This window comes from Myotis daubentonii, chromosome 5 (assembly GCF_963259705.1).
Source record: "Myotis daubentonii chromosome 5, mMyoDau2.1, whole genome shotgun sequence".
In the NCBI taxonomy this organism is placed as follows: Eukaryota; Metazoa; Chordata; class Mammalia; order Chiroptera; family Vespertilionidae; genus Myotis; species Myotis daubentonii.
This window is the reverse complement of record NC_081844.1, coordinates 22,510,991-22,529,894: the sequence shown is the minus strand read 5'-3', so window position 1 is coordinate 22,529,894 and position 18,904 is coordinate 22,510,991. Positions and strand designations below refer to the sequence as shown.

The window sequence follows — 18,904 nt, the reverse complement described above, 5'->3', positions numbered from 1 at the left end:
AAATCTTTATTGTTGAAAGTATTACAGATGGCCCCTTTTCCCCCCTTTGAACCCTTTCTAGCCTGTATCTTCCCTCTGTCCCAGGCATTCACCACACTATTGTGTAGGTCCATGTGTTAGAAATAAGGTGAGCCCCCCAAGTCAGGGGTCCTGGTAGAACACAAAACATATGTGGGAGCCAGGCAGCAAGGCAAACATCTTTACTTCTACATAGAAGGGTGCGCACAGATGGTCTGGAAGTGCATGCATACCAAGCAGGTGGGCTGCTTTGGTTTATAATCCCTGAGGCACGTGACCTGTCCCTTGCTCTTGATTGGAGCTCAGGTGCACAATTTTTTGTGATTGGCTAATTCAAAGGGAGGTGTTGGCCTTTGCTGTTTCAAGATGGCGGCCCCAGGGGAGCTGCAAGCCATGTGGCCAACATGGCAGCTGCCAGTCACGCAGTCCAAAATGGTGGTTGTTTAAAGGGTTCTTTGACAGAAAAGACGATTTGTTTATTCTCACACATGAGTTTTGCATATATCCATACAAGGTCTTTGGTTAATCTCTTTCCTTTTAACCATCCACCTCTGCCTTCTCTCTGAAATTTGATAGTCTGTTCCATGCTTCTGTGTCTCTGGCAGTTTTTTGATTACTGCTTCAATTTCCTCCGTAGTTATCAGCCTATTCAGATTTTTTGATTCCTTCTGGTTGAGTTTTGTAAGGTTGTGTTTTTCTAGGAATATGTCCATTTCTGCTAGGTTGACCAGTTTTTTGGAGTAGAGTTGCTCATAGTATTTTTTTACGAGTCTTCGTATTTCTGTGGGATCTGTTGTTATTTCACCTCTTTTTTTCTGATTTTTTTTTTTTATTTGGGTCCTCTCTCTTTGCTTCTTGGTGAGTCTGGCTAAAGGTTCATTAATCTTGTTTATGCTTTCAAAGAACCTGCTCTTGGTTTCATTGATCTTTTGTATTGATTTTTTTGGTTTCTGGTTGAGGTTAAGGCTGGGCTTCCGATCACAGCTGCTCTCCCCTTTAAGATTGTGTGGTCTCTGTGGCAGAGCTGGCCACTCTGGGAGAGATTTCAGCCATAGTAGAGGCTGCCTGGGCAAGGGAGCCTGGTCCGCCAGTCCCCAACAGTCCTATGGAATACAACTGTCCCTCACTCACAAACACAGGCACTCCCTGCATGTCCATGAACTCTCCTTTTGCTCTCTCACTCACACACTCTCTTACAGCCTGCTGTCCCATAAGCAGCCATCTTGGATATCTGGATGATTCTTTTAGTAAAAAAAAACATTTGGTACAATATTTTCACTAGAGAAAAATTCTAAAAATTACATGCTTTCTCAGTATGTATATGGTCATGATGGAAATAAATTTGGGAAGCTAAAAAAACAACAAAGGGGAAAACTGTAGGTTATAAGGGAAAGAAGACAGTTTAATAAAGTGAGTTACTGAAATTGAATACAGAAGTTAAGGTCAAAGAAATGGAAATTCTAGGAAATGAGTAGAAAGAGAAGGCTCTACTTCCACAGTCTGAAGATAATCACAGAATCTGATTCTGAGCCTTTTTTTCCAATGAATCCAAAGACACACTTCATTCCTACCTTTCATGCAATTTGTAACAAGAGTGAATAGCTCAATATATCTTATTTGCAAAGCTATATCTATAATCATCAGTGGATTTGAGCATTGCTGATAAGCTTAAATTATTTTCATGTGAAAAACATCAGTTTAAGAGGACATACTAGTATGCTTTTAATTAAGTAAAAATGTATGAAATCATGGCATTTCCATTAATACAGATCTCACCCTGTTTTTAAACTAATAATAACTTAATAATCTGTGCAATGACATCCACTATCTAGGTGTGCTCATTTTCAACCTGTTTATACATCATTTTTAATCATTGTAAATGCAGATTACTGGGCCCTTCTGGAGGGGACTCAGAAACTGCATTTTATTTTTTAAAATATCTTTATTGTTGAAAGTATTAGATATGTTCCTTGTTTTTTGCCCATTGACCCCTTCTAGCCAACCCCGCCCCTGCCCCAGGCCTTTACCACCTTACTGTCTGTGTCCAGGGGTTATGCATGTATGCATATAAGTTCTTTGGTTGATCTCTTCCCACCCATTCCCCACCCCCTCTTCTGGGGCCTTCCCTCTGAGATTCGACAGTCTGTTCCATGCTTCTATGTCTGACTCTGAGACTTTGACCTCTGCCATCAGTGGTATGTCTTCAGTCGTAGGACAACTGGCCTGTTTGTAGTTTCCTTCACAAAGAATGTCTTCAGAGCCTGTTTGATGTCCTTGTTCCTGAGACTGTAGATGAACGGGTTCAGCATGGGTGCGACCACAATGTACATCACTGAGGCTGTTTCAGTTGAATGTGAGCTCTGGATAGCAGCAGAGCCGAGGTACACACCTAGCACTGTACAATAAAATAATAAGACAACCGAGATATGAGACGCACACGTAGAAAATGCTTTGTACTTCCCCTGAGCTGATGACATTCCACTTATGCAGGACACTATCTTAGAATATGATAAAAGGATCCCGAGGAAAGAACCTACCCCCAGCAGGACAGCTGCAAAATACATGACCATGTTATTAAGAAAGGTGTCAGAACAGGCAAGTTGGATCATCTGATTGAGTTCACAGATGAAGTGGGGGATTTCCAAGTTTCCACAGAAGGACAGCCTCAATGCCAATAAGCAATGTAACAAGGAATTCAGGATACTCATGATCCAAGACATCAGAACCAGCAGTCCACAGAGCCGGGGGTTCACGATGACCATATAGTGCAGGGGGTGGCAGATGGCCACAAAACGGTCATAGGCCATCACTGTCAGGAGACAAAAGTCCAACACTGCAAAGAGTATAAGAAAATAAATCTGTGTGATGCATCCTGTGTAGCTGATGGTTTTTCTCTGTGTCTGGATGTTGACCAGCATCTTTGGGATGGTGGTGGAGGTGAAACAGATGTCTACCAAGGACAGGTTGGCGAGGAAGAAGTACATGGGCGTGTGGAGGTGGAAGTCTGAGCTCACGGCCAGAATGATGAGCAGGTTTCCCAACACAGTGATCAGGTACATGGAGAGGAAAAGCCCAAATATGAGGGGCTGTAGTTCTGGGTCCTCTGAAAATCCCAGGAGAATAAATTCTGAAATTTGTGTACCATTCCCTGGTTGCATATGGTGGAGGTGACTACTAGGAAAGAGGGAAATAATATGACTAATTCACAGAAACTTATAGTACATATTTGAAATGCTAACATTTATATTTGTAGAGAAAGCATTAATTTTAATATATTGTGTATGAATCTGGTCCCCTTTTGGGAAAGCCCCATGTCACCTGTGATATGAAGTTTTCTTATCAATCATCATTTTTCCTTATGGTATTATGTATTCTACAGTTTTAATGAGACATTTTTCATGTATTTCAGAAATATAAATTGAATGCTGACCACGTTTTAGGCACTGTCCAGGCTGTAAGTATAGGGTGCTGAAGAACAAAAGTTTCTAGAATTCAATAATGTACATGATCCTAGGCTGTGGGTCAGGGTGGGTGTGGAAGGCAACCAGGTGGTGTGTCTCTCTCACATGGATGTTTCTCCCTCCTCTATCTCAAAATCAGTGAAAAAAATATCCTCATGTGAGGATTAACTATATATATGATATTTCAGATGGTGACAGGTGTTATGAAGAAAAGGAAATCAGGTATAAAGAAATGAACAGAGTGTTTTATTTTTCATGGGTATTTAGGCAAGACCTACAAACAAGATGTCATTTGTAAAGAGACCTCAAGTAAGAGAGGGAGATGCAAGGTTCTGTGGGAGAGTGGGTGCTGGGCAGGGAATGGCCAAGGTAAAGGTCCCGAGGAAGATGTTTCTTTTCATGTTCAGCCAAAAAAGGAAACCAGTGTTGGAGGTGCATGAGCCTGAGGAAGAGGATCAGAAACGGTGTCAGACAAGTTGGGGCCTCTCTGTTAGTGTTGAAACCTCAGGCACAGGGACTTCCTCATTCACACTGCCTCTTGCAGTTTGGTGCAAACGTGCCCCATGGATGGGAACAGATCCCCTCCTCAGTACCTTCTCTTGATCGAGTTCTGGCTCTGTATTGGTAGAGTTACCTCAGAACATATGATCCCTAGTTCTCCTGTGTTGAGGACTGAACACACACACACACACACACACACACACACACACACACACACACACACTATAACATGGTTATATTATTTCCATGCCTTTCTCAGACTGATTTGACAAGGTGTGGCTATAACCCAAGTTGGCCAGATCGTTCGTGTGTGTACTGTAGAAATGGGTTCTAGCAATTCCAATTCGTATCCCTCCCACAGACAAATAAACTTGGCCTTCATATTAGGATGGCCCTTTTTTTGCTGTGTATTTAAACAAACATTTTAATCGCTTCTCGGCCTTTTGGCTAAGATCAAGTGTAGTATCTGTTCTTATCAGTTTAATAAACAAACATTTTAAACGTCTGTTTATATCCTAACTATTGTAAATAATGCTGCAATGAACACAGGGTGGTCATATCTTTTTGAATTAGTGATTTTGTTTTTTTCAGATAAATACCAGAAGTAGCATTGCTGGGAGTCCATCGATAATTGAATGGATAATGAATATGATACACACTCAGACACACACACACACACACATGTTGGGGCAAAGTGTATATTTACAGTTGTTCACATGGAAAATAATACAATAATTAAAAAGTAATTAAATAAGAATAAACTCTGTGTTCTGTGTACTCACAACTATAAACCTACTTTTGCTCTACCCTGTATATACACTATAGAATATTACTCAGCAATAAAAAGAATAAAGCCTTGCTATTTGCAACAGCATGGGACAGGTCTAGGGAGCATTATGCTAAGTGAAATAAGTCAGACAGATAGACAAATACCATATAATTTCACTTACATGTAGAATCTTAAACAAAACAGAACAAACAACCAAAACAAAATAAAACAAACTCATAGATACACAGAACAAATAGTAGGGGGGTGAGGGAATGGGTGAAAAGGGGGGGTGAGGGAATCGGTGAAAAAGGGGGTGAGGGAATGGGTGAAAAATGTGAAGGGGAATACGAGGTACAAACTTGCAGTGATAAAGTAAATAAATCATGTATATGTAGTGTATAGCACAAGGAATATAATCAATAATATCTTAATAACTTTGCACAGTGACAGATGGGTGCTAGACTTATTGTCGTGACCACATTGTAAGTATATAAATGTTGAATCACTATGTTGTACACCTGAAGTTAATATAACGTTGTATGCTAAGCACACTTGAATAAAGAATAAAACATAAAATAATAGTTGTAGTTGTATAAAAATCCTGTTGAATAAACAGAGTGAGAGAAAAAGGAATGAAATGGAAGCATAGTAACTTCCATCTTGTATAGAAAACTGCTGTTGAAACTCTCTGCTATTGTTAGGTAGTCCCTAGTCCTGAAAACTCTGTCACTTTAAGACAGTCTGTTATTCTATAAAATGACACTGTTTTTAGTTCAAATAATAGAAAAAGATAAACTTAACTGTCTGACCTTGCAAGCCAGCCATCCAATGTAATACACTATTACTGATAATAATTATGCCAAGTACAAACTCATTATGTATTCAAGGTTACAACTGTCTGTAACAATAACTCACACAGAGCCCTTTGTAATATCTGCAAACAAAGAGGCTCGAAAAGTATAAATACGGAAAAACTTCCTGTATGGGTTGCTCAGAGACTTGAAAAGAGACACCTCCTTCTGGGCTGCGCGCAGTAAATGACTCCTAAACTAATTGGCTCATTAGGTGTCTTGTCCAGCTCGCTGATTTGCGATACAACATTTGGAGGTACCAGTGAGATCAGAATCAGGTGCCTGCCTGCACCTAGTCTCGGACGCCTGGGACACACGGCCTCCCTGCCTCGCTGCCAGGCCCTGAGGATCTCTAGGGGAGGTGCCACCTGATGAAGTTCCAGGCCCTGGAGACACCTCTCAGTGGTCTTGACGGCCAGAGAGGACACCTGACATGCCCTTACATTCTTTTGGAGTCATCAGAAAAACCCTCCAGAGATGAGTGATTTCAAATTCAATTAAGGAATTTTGAGTTCACTTTTGCTGTTTGGGACTAGCCACTTTGATGCAGAGAAGGGGGACTGGATGCAGTCTTAACTCCTCCGGTAAGTTCTCACTGAGACGTCGGTTGAGAATTTTGGGGTGTGGGTGCCGGGAGTGCCCCCATGTCCATTTGGGAAGTTGGGCATTGTTTCAGTTATCTGCTCAGCTTCCATTTGGGCTAGTCTACTGAGAGAGTGTGAGTACCGATGTTTTTTTCTGTCTTGGCGTAATTATCTGCTCATTAACTGGTCTGTGTGAAAGCAAAAGCTACTTTGATTTATTCTGCACTTCTGTTGATTTGTCTGGCTAAAACATTTGATTTATTAAAGGCTGAACCCATGATAATCTGCAAAAGTCTCTAGCAGCGCTGCAGAGATCTATTTTTCTCAGGGGACCTTCCAGGATTTTGATCTGCAAGAAATCTCCCTACACACCCTATTCTCATCCGCTATCTTTCCAGGCCGACTAAGAGTCATTTTTCTCCACAGGTCAGACCCCAGCCTCCGGGGTGGTGGTGGGGTGGGGGGGATGAGGGAGGGGGGTAGGGGGGGACGGACTACTACAGTGATGGCCTGTAGTTTTCTCCAAAACTCCCGCTGTTTTTCTTTCTCCCCTCTATAGGAATTGTCTTCCTCTAACTCACAATAGGAAGGGAGACAAGAAACGGGCCCTGGGATCTGTGAAAGCAACCGTGGATAAAGCTGGTAAAGTGTCCCATTTGCAAAGGTACTGAAAGGGTTCCGTACCTGTTGCTGCTGGAAGAGGAGGGGCTAATGTCCCCTTCCAGTGCCTTAAACTCTCCCAGAGAAGCTAAAAGATTTCACTCCTTAGACTAAGGGGTGAGCCAAGACACCCGGTTAGGGGATGGGGTGGGGGTGGGGCAGATGCCCTGTTCTTACTTACAGAGTAAATGGTTAAGGGGGGGTGGGGAGGTGCGTCAGCGGGGAGAGCAGGGGACATAGGTTTTTGTTGAGTTTGCTGGCTGCAAGCTGCTCTGCTGGTGTCCTTGGTTTCTCACTTATCTGAGTTGTACTAGATCAAGGCCGCAGTCTCTGCCAGGAAAGAGGACAGGTGGGCAGGCAAGGGCCTGAAGCCCAAGCCACCACTACAGGAGCGCTTTGCCTCGTGCAAACCGTCTCACCCTGCAGCCCCGGCTGTGTTTGGCTCGCCACTAGGAATCAAGCAGTGATGAGAGACAAGGATAGCAGGGCCCTGTAACTAGTAAACAGGGTTTAAAAAAAGGGCAAAGGAAAGGCGCTCTCCCTGGACCCAGGAGCCTTCAGGACTTTCAGACTCTCCCAGAGAGTAGGAGTCTGACTGAGGGACTGGCCATGACCCTGTTAGGTTAGAAGGACCGGAGGCTGCATATTGAATTTATAGACTGCAGTTTGTTAGGCAGAGGCCCAAGCCCAGTTGTATAGGGGTTAAGCTACCTGTGTACAGCAAAACAACTTTCTCCCATGCCAGAATACATTTAGGGAAATTGGACAGACTGTATTTGTGGCTAGAAAGAAGAACTGGCTGCCACACACAACTCTGACAGTAGCCTACAGAAAATTGTATAATAGATTTAGATAATGCCTGCGTCTTCATGGACATAACTCCAGAGAGACAAGGACAATTTTGCTTTGTGTAGGAAGGTAAAAAAAAAAAAGACTTTAATCACCTCCCTGAGATGTTTGTATAGTCCTACCATGTGTCATGTTTGGTGGCAGAAAATTTGGCTGCCTGAAGTAGCCACAGTGCCCATATTGTACCTCATTATGTTAATATGCTAATTACCTGTAATTCTCTTACAGATTTGAATGCAGTTGCCAAAAGGGCAGGTGCCCAAATGGGTAAAGAAAAATACCCATCAGGTTTTGGTCCTCTATTGAGAGACAGTTAGCAGCCTGTATACTGCCTTGCAGGCCTGTGTGGCCATGCCTATGCCAGGAACGGCACAAACCTCAACCTTAGGAAACTGGGGGAGGCCTGTTTGGAACAGAGGAAAGTAGTGAAGTGGTGAGTACCAGCCCTCTGTTACAGGAATTACAGACCTTGTGAGGTCCTGTGACATGTGAGACCCTGTAAAGGAATAAAGCTCCCTGAGTCCGTTCTGAGAGGGCGTGTCACCCCTCCCAGAAACCATACGTAGTTTAAGGACAAGTCAAGTAGGGGGAACCCTACTACAGGGACAGCTGTGATTATCTAGTTGAATATAGGCACATTATAAATTTCTTCTTGCCATTTGAAGACAGTTACTGTTTTGTTATAATATATTTAGAAAAATATTACTCTGAAGAATCCATAAAAAGAACTGGCAAGAAAAATCAAAAGATCTTAAAGCAGGTCCGTATATTTTTCTCCTTATATAATTCCTCCGAAATTTAGCAATGCTTAATAAATCATGGCAATACATTTCTTTGCATAAATTCAATAAGATTGGTTTCCAATAGTGGTTTTATTGACCAAAAACTTTGACTGGAGGATCATGTTTTAAAAAGCCCTGTCTGAGCTCAAAAGGCTTGAAACCAATAAGAATGCCACAAAGAAAGCCTGGTATCCTGCTTGGTAGCCCTGAAAATAGCTGATGCTGGAGTGTCAGCCCCATACCCTACCATCGCTGGTGGTTGGTCAGAGTAGAAGGGGGGCAATAAGGGCGCCTCTGCATCCCTGAGGAACCCCACGCACTCTGGGCCGCAAGGAGTAGGAGGGCTGCTGAGATAGGCCTTGAAGCCTAGGGTGTGGGCCCAGGTGGAGTCGCTGCAGGTGAGGGATTCACCTCTCAGCAGGTACTGCAGGCAGGGCTGACAGCAGCTGGATGGCTTGGCTTCCTGGCCCTGCGGGGCACACTAAGATTCAACCATGAAATTCCGGCAAAGGTACTCAGTTACCATTCTTGTGTTTATGCAAACTATCAGGCCAAATTGAATACAATAGATAAATTGGTCTTGATTTAGCTCTTTTGATAAACATAGAGGTAATTTTGAGGAAAAAAATTCTATTTCAATAGAGGTTATTAAAACTGAAATGTTTTCTTTCCCTTCCACCAGACCATTTGTTATAACTCATGCTGTTCTAATTGCTCAATAATACTAAATTTTATATGACTGTTTGTCTCCACGAGGTCACAAGCCCACCTCCTTCTGTGCCCAAGCCTTATCATCCCTCTGACAGACAGCAAGGATCTCTTGGCTCTGAAAGAAAACTCCATCCCTCTTCAGCACGGAAGCAGTCAGAGGACCCCACCGACGTCCATTTTCCCTAAGGAAGTTCAGAGCCAGGATTCTTGAGTGAATATATAGTAAGCAGTTAGACAGACATGAGCAGAGCACGGGCGATGGGCCAACTAGCGCTACCAGATGTAACTAAGTCTTTCCCCCTCTACGTATGTAAGACAAGGGGACTCCCCAGAAGCAAGAGGAAACTAGGCTGCAGATGAAGCAGCCTGGGAGGCTGCCCTAAAACCAGTGGGGCCTCTACAGATTCTTGTGACTCTTCCAGACCCTGACCTACCCACCTCACCAGCTTACATGGAAACCCAATCTAGAAAAGCTGAAATCCATAACCAATCTTTGGTCAAGTTCTTACAGGCTTTACAGTCTACCTGGAAAGCAATCCAGAAGCACGTCTGAATACTCTGCCTGTGCCAACTTCTTATCCGGTCCATCCCTTTCACCCTGTTGACTCTGTTTGGGTTTACTACCCAAGGACTGACTCCTACCTAAAGGGGACCATATACCATCATCCTGACCACCCCCACTGCAGTCAAGATCGACGGGATCCCAATGTGACTTAAGACAGCAAAGGAAGAAGGATTCTTTGAAGATAAAACTTTCACATGTGCTGTATTATTAATTCTCTCTATAGGACTTAGTAAAGGAAACCTCAAAACCGAATAGGTTAACAATGTTAACAACCCCCAAGAGTCAATGATTTGACTCATTTACATAAAACCAGTGGGAAATGAAGCATAGTAACTTCCATCTTGTATAGAAAACTGCTGTTTGAAACTCTCTGCTATTGTTAGGTAGTTCCTAGTCCTGTAAACTCTGTCACTTTAAGACAGTCTGTTATTCTATAAAATGACACTGTTTTTAGTTCAAATAATAGAATAAGATAAACTTAACTGTCTGACCTTGCAAGCCAGCCATCAATGTAATAGACTAATACTGATAATAATTATGCCAAGTACAAACTCATTATGTATTCAAGGTCACAACTGTCTGTAACAATAACTCACACAGAGCCCTTTGTAATATCTGCAAACAAAGAGGCTTGAAAAGTATAAATACAAAAAAACGTCCTGTATGGGTTGCTCAGAGAATTGGAAAGAGACACCTCCCTCTGGGCCGTGCGCAATAAATGACTCCTAAACTAATTGGCTCATTAGGTGTCTTGTCCAGCTCGCTGATTTGCGATACAACAAAATGAAATGAGGAGTCAAAAATGCTCTAATAACCTCAGGTGTGAGGGAGAAAAATCTTCCTTGGTTCCGGCAGCATTTGAACCCTAAACACATTCCTCTGATGCCCAGCAAAATAATAAGAGAACAAAAAGAAACTTGTCTAAGAGACAAAAAAGGTGCTATCTTTATGGTGTCACTTTACACATTGTATACCCAAAGCAAAGGGATAAACCAACACTTCACAGAAGAAAATATCAAGGGGAACATTTTAAATATCAAGCACTGAAGACTTGTTTTTTCTGGAGCTATTTCATAATTATTTGACCAGTTCATTTTTATATGGTCTGAGGGAGGATGAGCTCCTTTCTTCCTTTTCTGAAGTGGCACCTTTTCTATTATTTCTTGGGCTTTGGGTTTTGATCTCTTTTGTGACAAACCCAGTGTGCACCCTCTGGTCCTGGTCCAGGTCTTCATTCAACATGCAAAACCTCCCCAGACCATGCTTTATGCATCCTGCCCACACCATGACAATTTTTACACTGAATAGCTTTCTTCATATGATTCATCCTGAGGACATTATTTTAAGCACACATTTATTTCATTGTCCTCTGCCCTCACTGTTTCACTGTATGATCAAAAGAGAAGCATAACCGATGGGCACAGACACTAGGTGGGTGAGGGCATGTGCTGCCGGGGGGAGGTCAACAGGGGAAAAAGGAGACATATGCTCTGCTATTTGTAATACTTTAAACAATTAAAAAAAAAAGAGCAGGGACTTCACCTGCTTTGTTCACATTTTGTGTTTTTCACAAAGGTATGTGCATAGATACACACTTACATAGAAACAGACCATGAAAAGAAAGAAGGGATAATAAACCATGTGAAAATGAGTAGTTTCAAAACAAACATAATAAACATAATTGAAAGAAGAATCAAATATTAACCGAAAGAAGACATAATTTAATGATATCAACATGGGTTAATAATTAAATTGTAAATTTAGAAGAATATAATACATAAAGTTCCTAGAATGTTTTGGCAATAGCAGATGCTCAGTTACTATTCATTTAATGATTCCGGAATTAGGTCTCAATGTATATGAACATTTAACCTATGGCAAAGCTTGTCTTTCAATTTAGTATTTAGTATTCCTCTTTGAGTTTTAAATAGTTTTTCTCATGTGAATACCCAGCATGAGAGAAGATGCTGCAATGCACGTCTCACCAACTGCTGTTGCAAGGTACCATCTCCCTGCACTGGGCAGGGTCTTTTCAATAAATACAAAACATGCTCAAACACACCTCATCTTGGAAATTTAACACAAACACTCTCACTTCACTGCATTATCCTTCACACTGAATCTCTATTTCTTTCTCCCTGAACAACAGAACTCCTCAGATATGTTTTCATTTTACTGCAATCATTTTATGCATCTCACTCATTCTACAGTGTCATCCAACTGGACTCCCTTTCCCACCACCTAATTGTCAACTATGGGTCCTGTATTGCAGATTCAAAGAGAAACATCCTTATTAACATATTAATTAAATTAAGAATAAATTAGTTACTTAACCAAGCATATAAACAGAGATATCTGGTCTCTGGGCTGGGCTGATTATTGTCACAGTGACTCAGGTACAAGTTATGAGGTTCCATCCTGTCTGACCCTTTCCTAATGTACCTAATGGGCTCTCAGACTCACCAGGATGGGATCTCCGAGAGGAAGCGTCGGTGTGGAAGTCTGAATTGCTCCCTGGATGGTTGATGATGAGACTGAAGCTCTGTCCCCACACAAAACAGCAGGAAGGAGTGAAGCATCAGATCCTGAACCAGCTTAGAAATAAAAAGCAACAGCCATGTGCTGCCTTCCAGCGTTGTACAAGCTGAGGACTACAGAGGAGATATCTAAGGCTCTCTCTATACCTGCTCATCAGGCACATTTCCCTTGTGTTGTTCTAACATCTAAGCACATGATTTCCCTGTGGGCCTCTGGAATATACAGAAAGGAATATTTTCTTAATGATTCTCTGATCTTAAGGGACCAGGTTAGAAGTCAAGTACATTTAGTTTTTATTTTCCCATGACCTTGATTTTGCTTTCCAAAGATCTGACCTCCTACTCTGAGTTACCCCGACGCTGAGTTAACATTTTCCCGAATGTCTGAGGCCAAGAAACCTGTCAGGACCAAGTCCCTTTGATCCTCCAGCACCGATCTTTGGTGGGGTCACAGCCCTGATGTCTCCAGAGAATTGCTATCTTCCTCTCCAACAAGGGGAGAGCTGTGTTCTTTTTGATAGGCAATTGCAATTCTGACTCCACAGTCTTTGCCTTCAGGACACAGTTGTCAAAATGATTAAGGATTTTGTACTTATTTCACAAGTTAAGAGCTGTCATTAAGTCCCTCATTATAAAATATATGTTAAATAGGACATATATGTAGATATTCTTATGCCACATAACCTGTGCTTAGCATCTTATAGGCATCATTTTTTTTTATTTTTTTGAAAAATACACTCTATAAGATAGTTCTATTGTGAACTCTATTCCCCTTTGCAGAAATGGGGCTTGAAGGGTTTTAGTGATCTGCTCAAAGTTACAAGATGAGTAAGGGATGGGCCTCGATTGGAATCTGTCACGTTGCTTTCAGTTTTCAAACGCTGGGCCAGTGATTCTCAACCTGAGATGATTTTCCCGAGGGGATGTTTGTCCGTGTCTGGAGGGATGCCGCTGAACACCTCTAATGGCCAACACAATAGTTATCCTGCCTCAATTGTCAAGTGAAAGGTGAAAACCTAGTGAGACCAGCACTTCCAAAACTTCAATGTGCATATGAATCACTCAGGATTCTAGTTCCTTTGCAGATCTGGGTGGGCCCGGAGATTCTCAAAATCCATGTCTCCCAGGAGGTGTGGATGCTGCTGGTCCTGGTCTGAGGACCACTCTGTGACCACCAAGGCTGTGGCTCTGTGTCAGAGGCAAGTTGTAGGTAGTTGTAGGTCTTCTGAACCAAAACTTTATTTCTGTGTAATTAAAAAAAATGCTGTTATTGATTTTTAGAAAGAGATGAAGGGAGAAGGATAGAGAGATAGAAACATTGATGAGAGACAAACATCATTGATCAGGTGCCGCCTGCATGCACTCACTGGGGATGGAGCCTATAACCCGAGCATGTGCCCTGACCAGGAATCGAACCATGACCTCTTGGTTCCTGGGTCGATGCTCAACCACTGAGCAACACTGGCTGGGCTATTTCTATGTAATTTGAATGAACAATATATTTTCTTATTCCAGAAGCTGTTATAAATTCTGTGTTTGGTTCATGTATATAAAGGTCCATGCTCAGCTGGTTTGGCTCAGTGGATAGAGCGTCAGCCTGTGGACTGAAGCATCCCAAGTTTGATTCCGCTCAAGGGCACGTGCTCGGGTTGTGGGCTTGATCCCCAGTAGGAGGCGTGCAAGAGGCAGCCAATCAATGATTCTCTCTCATCATTGATGTTTATCTCTCTCCCTTCCTCTCTGAAATCAATAAAAATATATTAAAAGAATAGCGGGAAGGCCGGGGAGGGTTGGGGGGCAGGAGGTAGGAGGGTAAGAGATCAACTAAAGGACATGTATGCATGCATATAAGCATAACCAATGGACATAAGACACTGGGGGATAGGGGAGGCTAGGGGACTGTCTAGGGCGGGGGGATAAAATGGATACATATGTAATACCCTTTGTAATACTTTAAGCAATAAAAAAAAAATAAATAAAAAATATATATATATTAAAAGAATAAAAAAATTAAGGTTCTTGCACAACATCTTCTGAGAAAGGCTTTGTCCATTTTAAAAATAAAGGCCCTAGAGGGACATCCAATAATGTATTTCTGAAAAAGACTGTGTAGCAGATAAATAGCAGCCTCCAAAAGATGTCTACATCCAATCCCAGAAACTTTGAATATATTATTTTTATATTAAAGGGGGGAATTAAGTTAGAAGATGGAATATTTTGCTAATCAGCTGACTTTAAAAAAATGTGTCTTTAATGTCCACATTTAATCCCTGCAGAGAGAACAACAATGGTACAATGATCTTCCTTTTAGATTAGACGTTGGAACATAATTATGCAGATGGGACTAATGTAATCACCACGGTCCTAGAATGCAGAAGAAAAAGGAAAAAAGGTTGGAATCATAGAGATTTTTGGAGATGGTCTGCACTGCTGTCTGTGGAGATGGAGAAGGGGCCACGAGCCAAGGAATGCTGTGGCCTTGAGAACCTGGGAAAGGAGAGGAAACAGATTCTCTCCTGCAGCCTGCAGAGGGAACTGGCCCTGCAGACAACCTGATTTCAGTCCATTGAGACTAGTTTCAGACTTCTGACCTCCAAAACAGTAAGAGCATAAATGTGTTTCTTTTATCCCACCGAGTTCATGATTTTATTACAACAGCCACAGGAATGTAACACAGACATTTATCCAAACTTTTTATTTTTTAAAAAATATATTTTTATTGATTTCAGAAAGGAGAGGTAGAGAGAGATCCATGATAAGAGAGTATCATTGATTGGCTGCCTCATGCATGCCCCACACTGGGGATGGAGCCTGCACCCAGGCATGTGCCTTGACGGGGAATTGAACCTTGACCTCCTGGTTCATAGGTCCAAGCTCAACCACTGAGCCATGCTGGCCAGGCCAAACTTTTTTTTTTTTTCTGGAGGAAACAGGATATTAGCTTCTCAATTAATTCACTTAGCTTCCCTTGATTAAGGATATTTTGTGTTACAATCTAAATTTAAGTATAAGTAAAATATCTAAAGTCAATTTGAAGATTATGCCCCATTAGTTGGTACAGTGAATTCCCTATAGCAGGGGTGGGAAACCCCTGACATGTGTGCCAAACATGGCACACCAGTAACTTATGCTGGCATGAGAAACCCTCTCTTATAATCTTCCATTTACAATTTTTATCTTAATATCGACTTTTTTATTTTTCAGATAAATTCAGTGTAGGTGCATCTTAGACAAATAAATAATTTTACATAACAAGTTATCTTGAAGACCATACACATGGATTGACGAGAGAGGGGAAGAACAATTTCTATGCCTCTGCCTTAACTCTCCCTGCCTTGCTAGATCCGACCCGTGTTTTGGTTTCATCCACATACGCTTGTGAGCCTTTGTTCTCAGTGATGAATTTTGTTAAGTCTCATAATTTTTGTAGCCTGACGGATGAAAGTAGTAGCTCGTGCATATCTCTGAAGGTCATGAAATATAAACCTGTTGTAAAATCTCTCATCAGTGATGCAGCAGCAAAAATCCCACTGATAATATCAAACGGAGTCATAAAGTTTTCTGTCGGACTATCAGTGTACATGTATACATTAAAAAATAAATGTAGTTTTCATCATCATATACTGTTTTTGTCGCTTGAATGAATTTTATTATTTCTTCAACGGTCTTCACATACGTACACCTTAAGAGATATCAAGTAGGCATAACATGTTCTCAAAAAATTAGGGTTGACATGCAGAAGGATTTTGAGTCAGAGATTTTGCTGGTTTTGGCTCGCACTCACAAAAAGGTTGCCCACCCCTGCCCTATAGTGTCTTTGTGCCTGAATTTCTACATTCCTTTATTTCACTTCAGCCATTTGTTCTTTTAATTTCTATCCTACCCAAATTTCTCACAAATTTTCTTTCTACATAAAATATGGGATTATTAATGAGTCTTTGTATATATGTGTGTTAGTGTGCTTATTTTAATCATCTACAAATGCACACATGTATGCACCTACACATACTTCTTACTTGTACGAGAGTTCATGGACTTAATGGTATTTCCAAACATTTCATTTATTTCAAACAACATTCATCTGAATTAGGTTTATTACCCCACTACCATCACAAATAAGGTAAAGAGGCTCAGGGTGAATCATTGTTTACAGTTATATAACAAGGCAATGAAAGCTTTTGTGGACTTTGTTAGAATTATACAGACACAGACCCATGCAGTATGCATTCTTAATTTTTGCATGGCTCTTTTAATTCTGCAAATTTCGTACTTTATTTTTAATATTTGTTTTTAATATGCTTTTAAAAATCTTTATTGTTGAAAGTATTACAGATGCCCCCTTTTCCCCCTTTGAACCCTGTCTAGTCTGCACCTGCCCTCTGCCCCAGGCATTCACCACACTATTATTTAGGTCCATGGGTTATGCATATATGCATACAAGGTCTTTGGTTAATCTCTTTCCTTTTACCCACCCACCCCTGCCTTCTCTCTGAGATTTGACATGCTTCTGTGTCTCTGGATCTATTTTGTACATCAGTTAATTTTGTCCTTTAAATTCCACATGAGTGAGATCATGTGATGCTTGTCTTTCTCTGACTACCTTACTTTGCTTTACATAATACTCTCCAGGTCCCTTCATGCTGTCTCAAAGGGTAAGAGATCCTTCTTTTTACACCTGCATAATACTGCATAATGTCAATGTACCACAGCTTTTTTTATCTACTCATCTAGTGATGGGCACTTGGGCTGTTTCCAGATCTTAGCTATTGTAAATTGCACTGCTATGAACATAGAGCTGCACATATTCTTTCTTATTAGAGTTTCAAATTTCTTAGGCTATTTTCCTACAAGTGGGATGACTGGGACAAATTGGAGTTCCATTTTTAATATTTTGAGGAAACTTCATACCGTTTTCCATTATGCCTACTCCAGTCTGCATTTCCACCAGCAGTGTACTAGGGTGTGCCGTGCCAGCATGTCCAAGAGTGAACCTGAGGAGGGCCAGTGAAGGATTAAAGAAGACAGACAAGAGAATATAGCTGGGGTTCGGCAGATCTCCCATGCCTGGATGAGGACCCAGAAAGACCCAGCCTGCAACCTGAAGCTTTATTTTATAGTCAGATCAAAACAAGGTAGTGGTCAACATGTTTATAATGTTCTTGTGAGTGTCCTCTTGTTTTGGCAGCACTCACTGCACCTTTCACAGCCCATTAGCTACCTAGGAAGGAACTAGGGAGGGCTTAAGGTTAAGCTTAATTATGCTAAGAGGGCTCTGCCCTCCAAGCTGGGACTCATTTCTGTTCCGAGGCTTGACCCTATAGCTGATCTCTACACTAGGGTTTCCTTTCCTCCACATCGTCACCCACGCTTGTCATTTGCTGATTTGTTGATGGAAGCCATTCTGGCAGGTATGAGGTGAAACCTCATTGTTCTTTTTATTTGCATCCTTTTGATGATTAGCAACTCTGAGCATTTTTTCATATGTCTCTTGGCCATCTGTATGTCTGCTTTGGAGAAGTGTCTATTTAGGTCCTTTGCCCATTTTTTAATTGGATTTTTTTTCTTCCTTTTGTTAAGTTGTATGAATTCCTTATATATTTCGGATATTAACTCTTTATCAGATGTATCATTGACAGATATGTTCTCCCATACAGTGGATTCCCTTTTCATTTTGTTGATGGTTTCTTTTGCTGTACAGAAGCCTTGTATTTTGATGTAGTCTTATTTATTTTCTCCTTTGTTTCCTTTGCCTTAGGGGATGTATCTATAAACATATTGTTATGTGAGATGTCTGAGATTTTGCTGCCTATGGTTTCTTCTAGGATTTGTACGGATCTATGACTTATATTTAAGTCCTTTATCCATTTTGAGTTTATTCTTGTGTATGGTGTAAGTTGGTGGTCTAGTTTCATTTTTTTGCATGTACTGTTTAATTTTACCAACACCATTTATTGAAGAGACTGTCTTGCCTTCTTTGTCAGATATTAATTGAGCAGTCCCTTTAGCATTTATTGCAATGCTGGTTTGGCTGTAATAAACTCTTTTATCCTTTTTTTTTCTATGAAGCTCTTTATTTCACCTTCAATTTTGAACGATAGTCTTGTTGGATAGAGTAGTCTTGGATCCAGTCTCTTATTTTTTTATTATTTTGTATACTTCATGCCACTCCCTTCTGGCCTGAGGTGTTTCTACTGAGAAATCAGCTGATAGTGTAATGGGAGCTCCCTTGTATGTAACTTTCTGTCTCTCTCTTGCAGCCTTTAAGATTATTTTTTTTTAAATCTTTAATTCTTATGTGCCTTGTGTTGTTCTTTTGGGGTTCATCTTGATTGGGACTCCCTGTGTTTCCTGAACTTGAGTGACTTTTCCTTCATCAGCATAGGAAAATCACTGCCTTTATTTCTTTAAACAGGTTCTCTATTGCTTGTTTGGATTCTTCTCCTTCTGGTATCCTTATGATGTGAACATTGTTATGGTTCATGTTGTCTCAAAGCTCCCTTCAACTTTTCTTGTGCTTTTTAAATTTTTTCCTAATTGTTGCTCTGAATAGGTGTTTTTTTCTACGCTGTCTTCTAAATCACTGATTTGGTCCTCTGCTTCTTCTAGCCTACTGTTG

General features: G+C 41.1%; 1 protein-coding gene and 1 pseudogene across 1 annotated transcript; one reads left to right on the top strand and one right to left on the bottom strand.

Annotated features, from left to right (window-relative positions):
* Positions 1 to 2,207: 2,207 nt before the first annotated feature.
* LOC132234512 (olfactory receptor-like protein OLF4) lies at positions 2,208 to 3,185 on the bottom strand. The gene has a single exon (XM_059695466.1). The coding sequence runs from the start codon at positions 3,174 to 3,176 to the stop codon at positions 2,208 to 2,210; it is 969 nt and encodes a 322-aa protein (XP_059551449.1). The 5' UTR covers positions 3,177 to 3,185.
* A 1,222-nt stretch (positions 3,186 to 4,407) lies between these two features.
* LOC132236384 (U2 spliceosomal RNA) lies at positions 4,408 to 4,545 on the top strand (annotated as a pseudogene).
* The last annotated feature ends 14,359 nt before the right edge of the window (positions 4,546 to 18,904 follow it).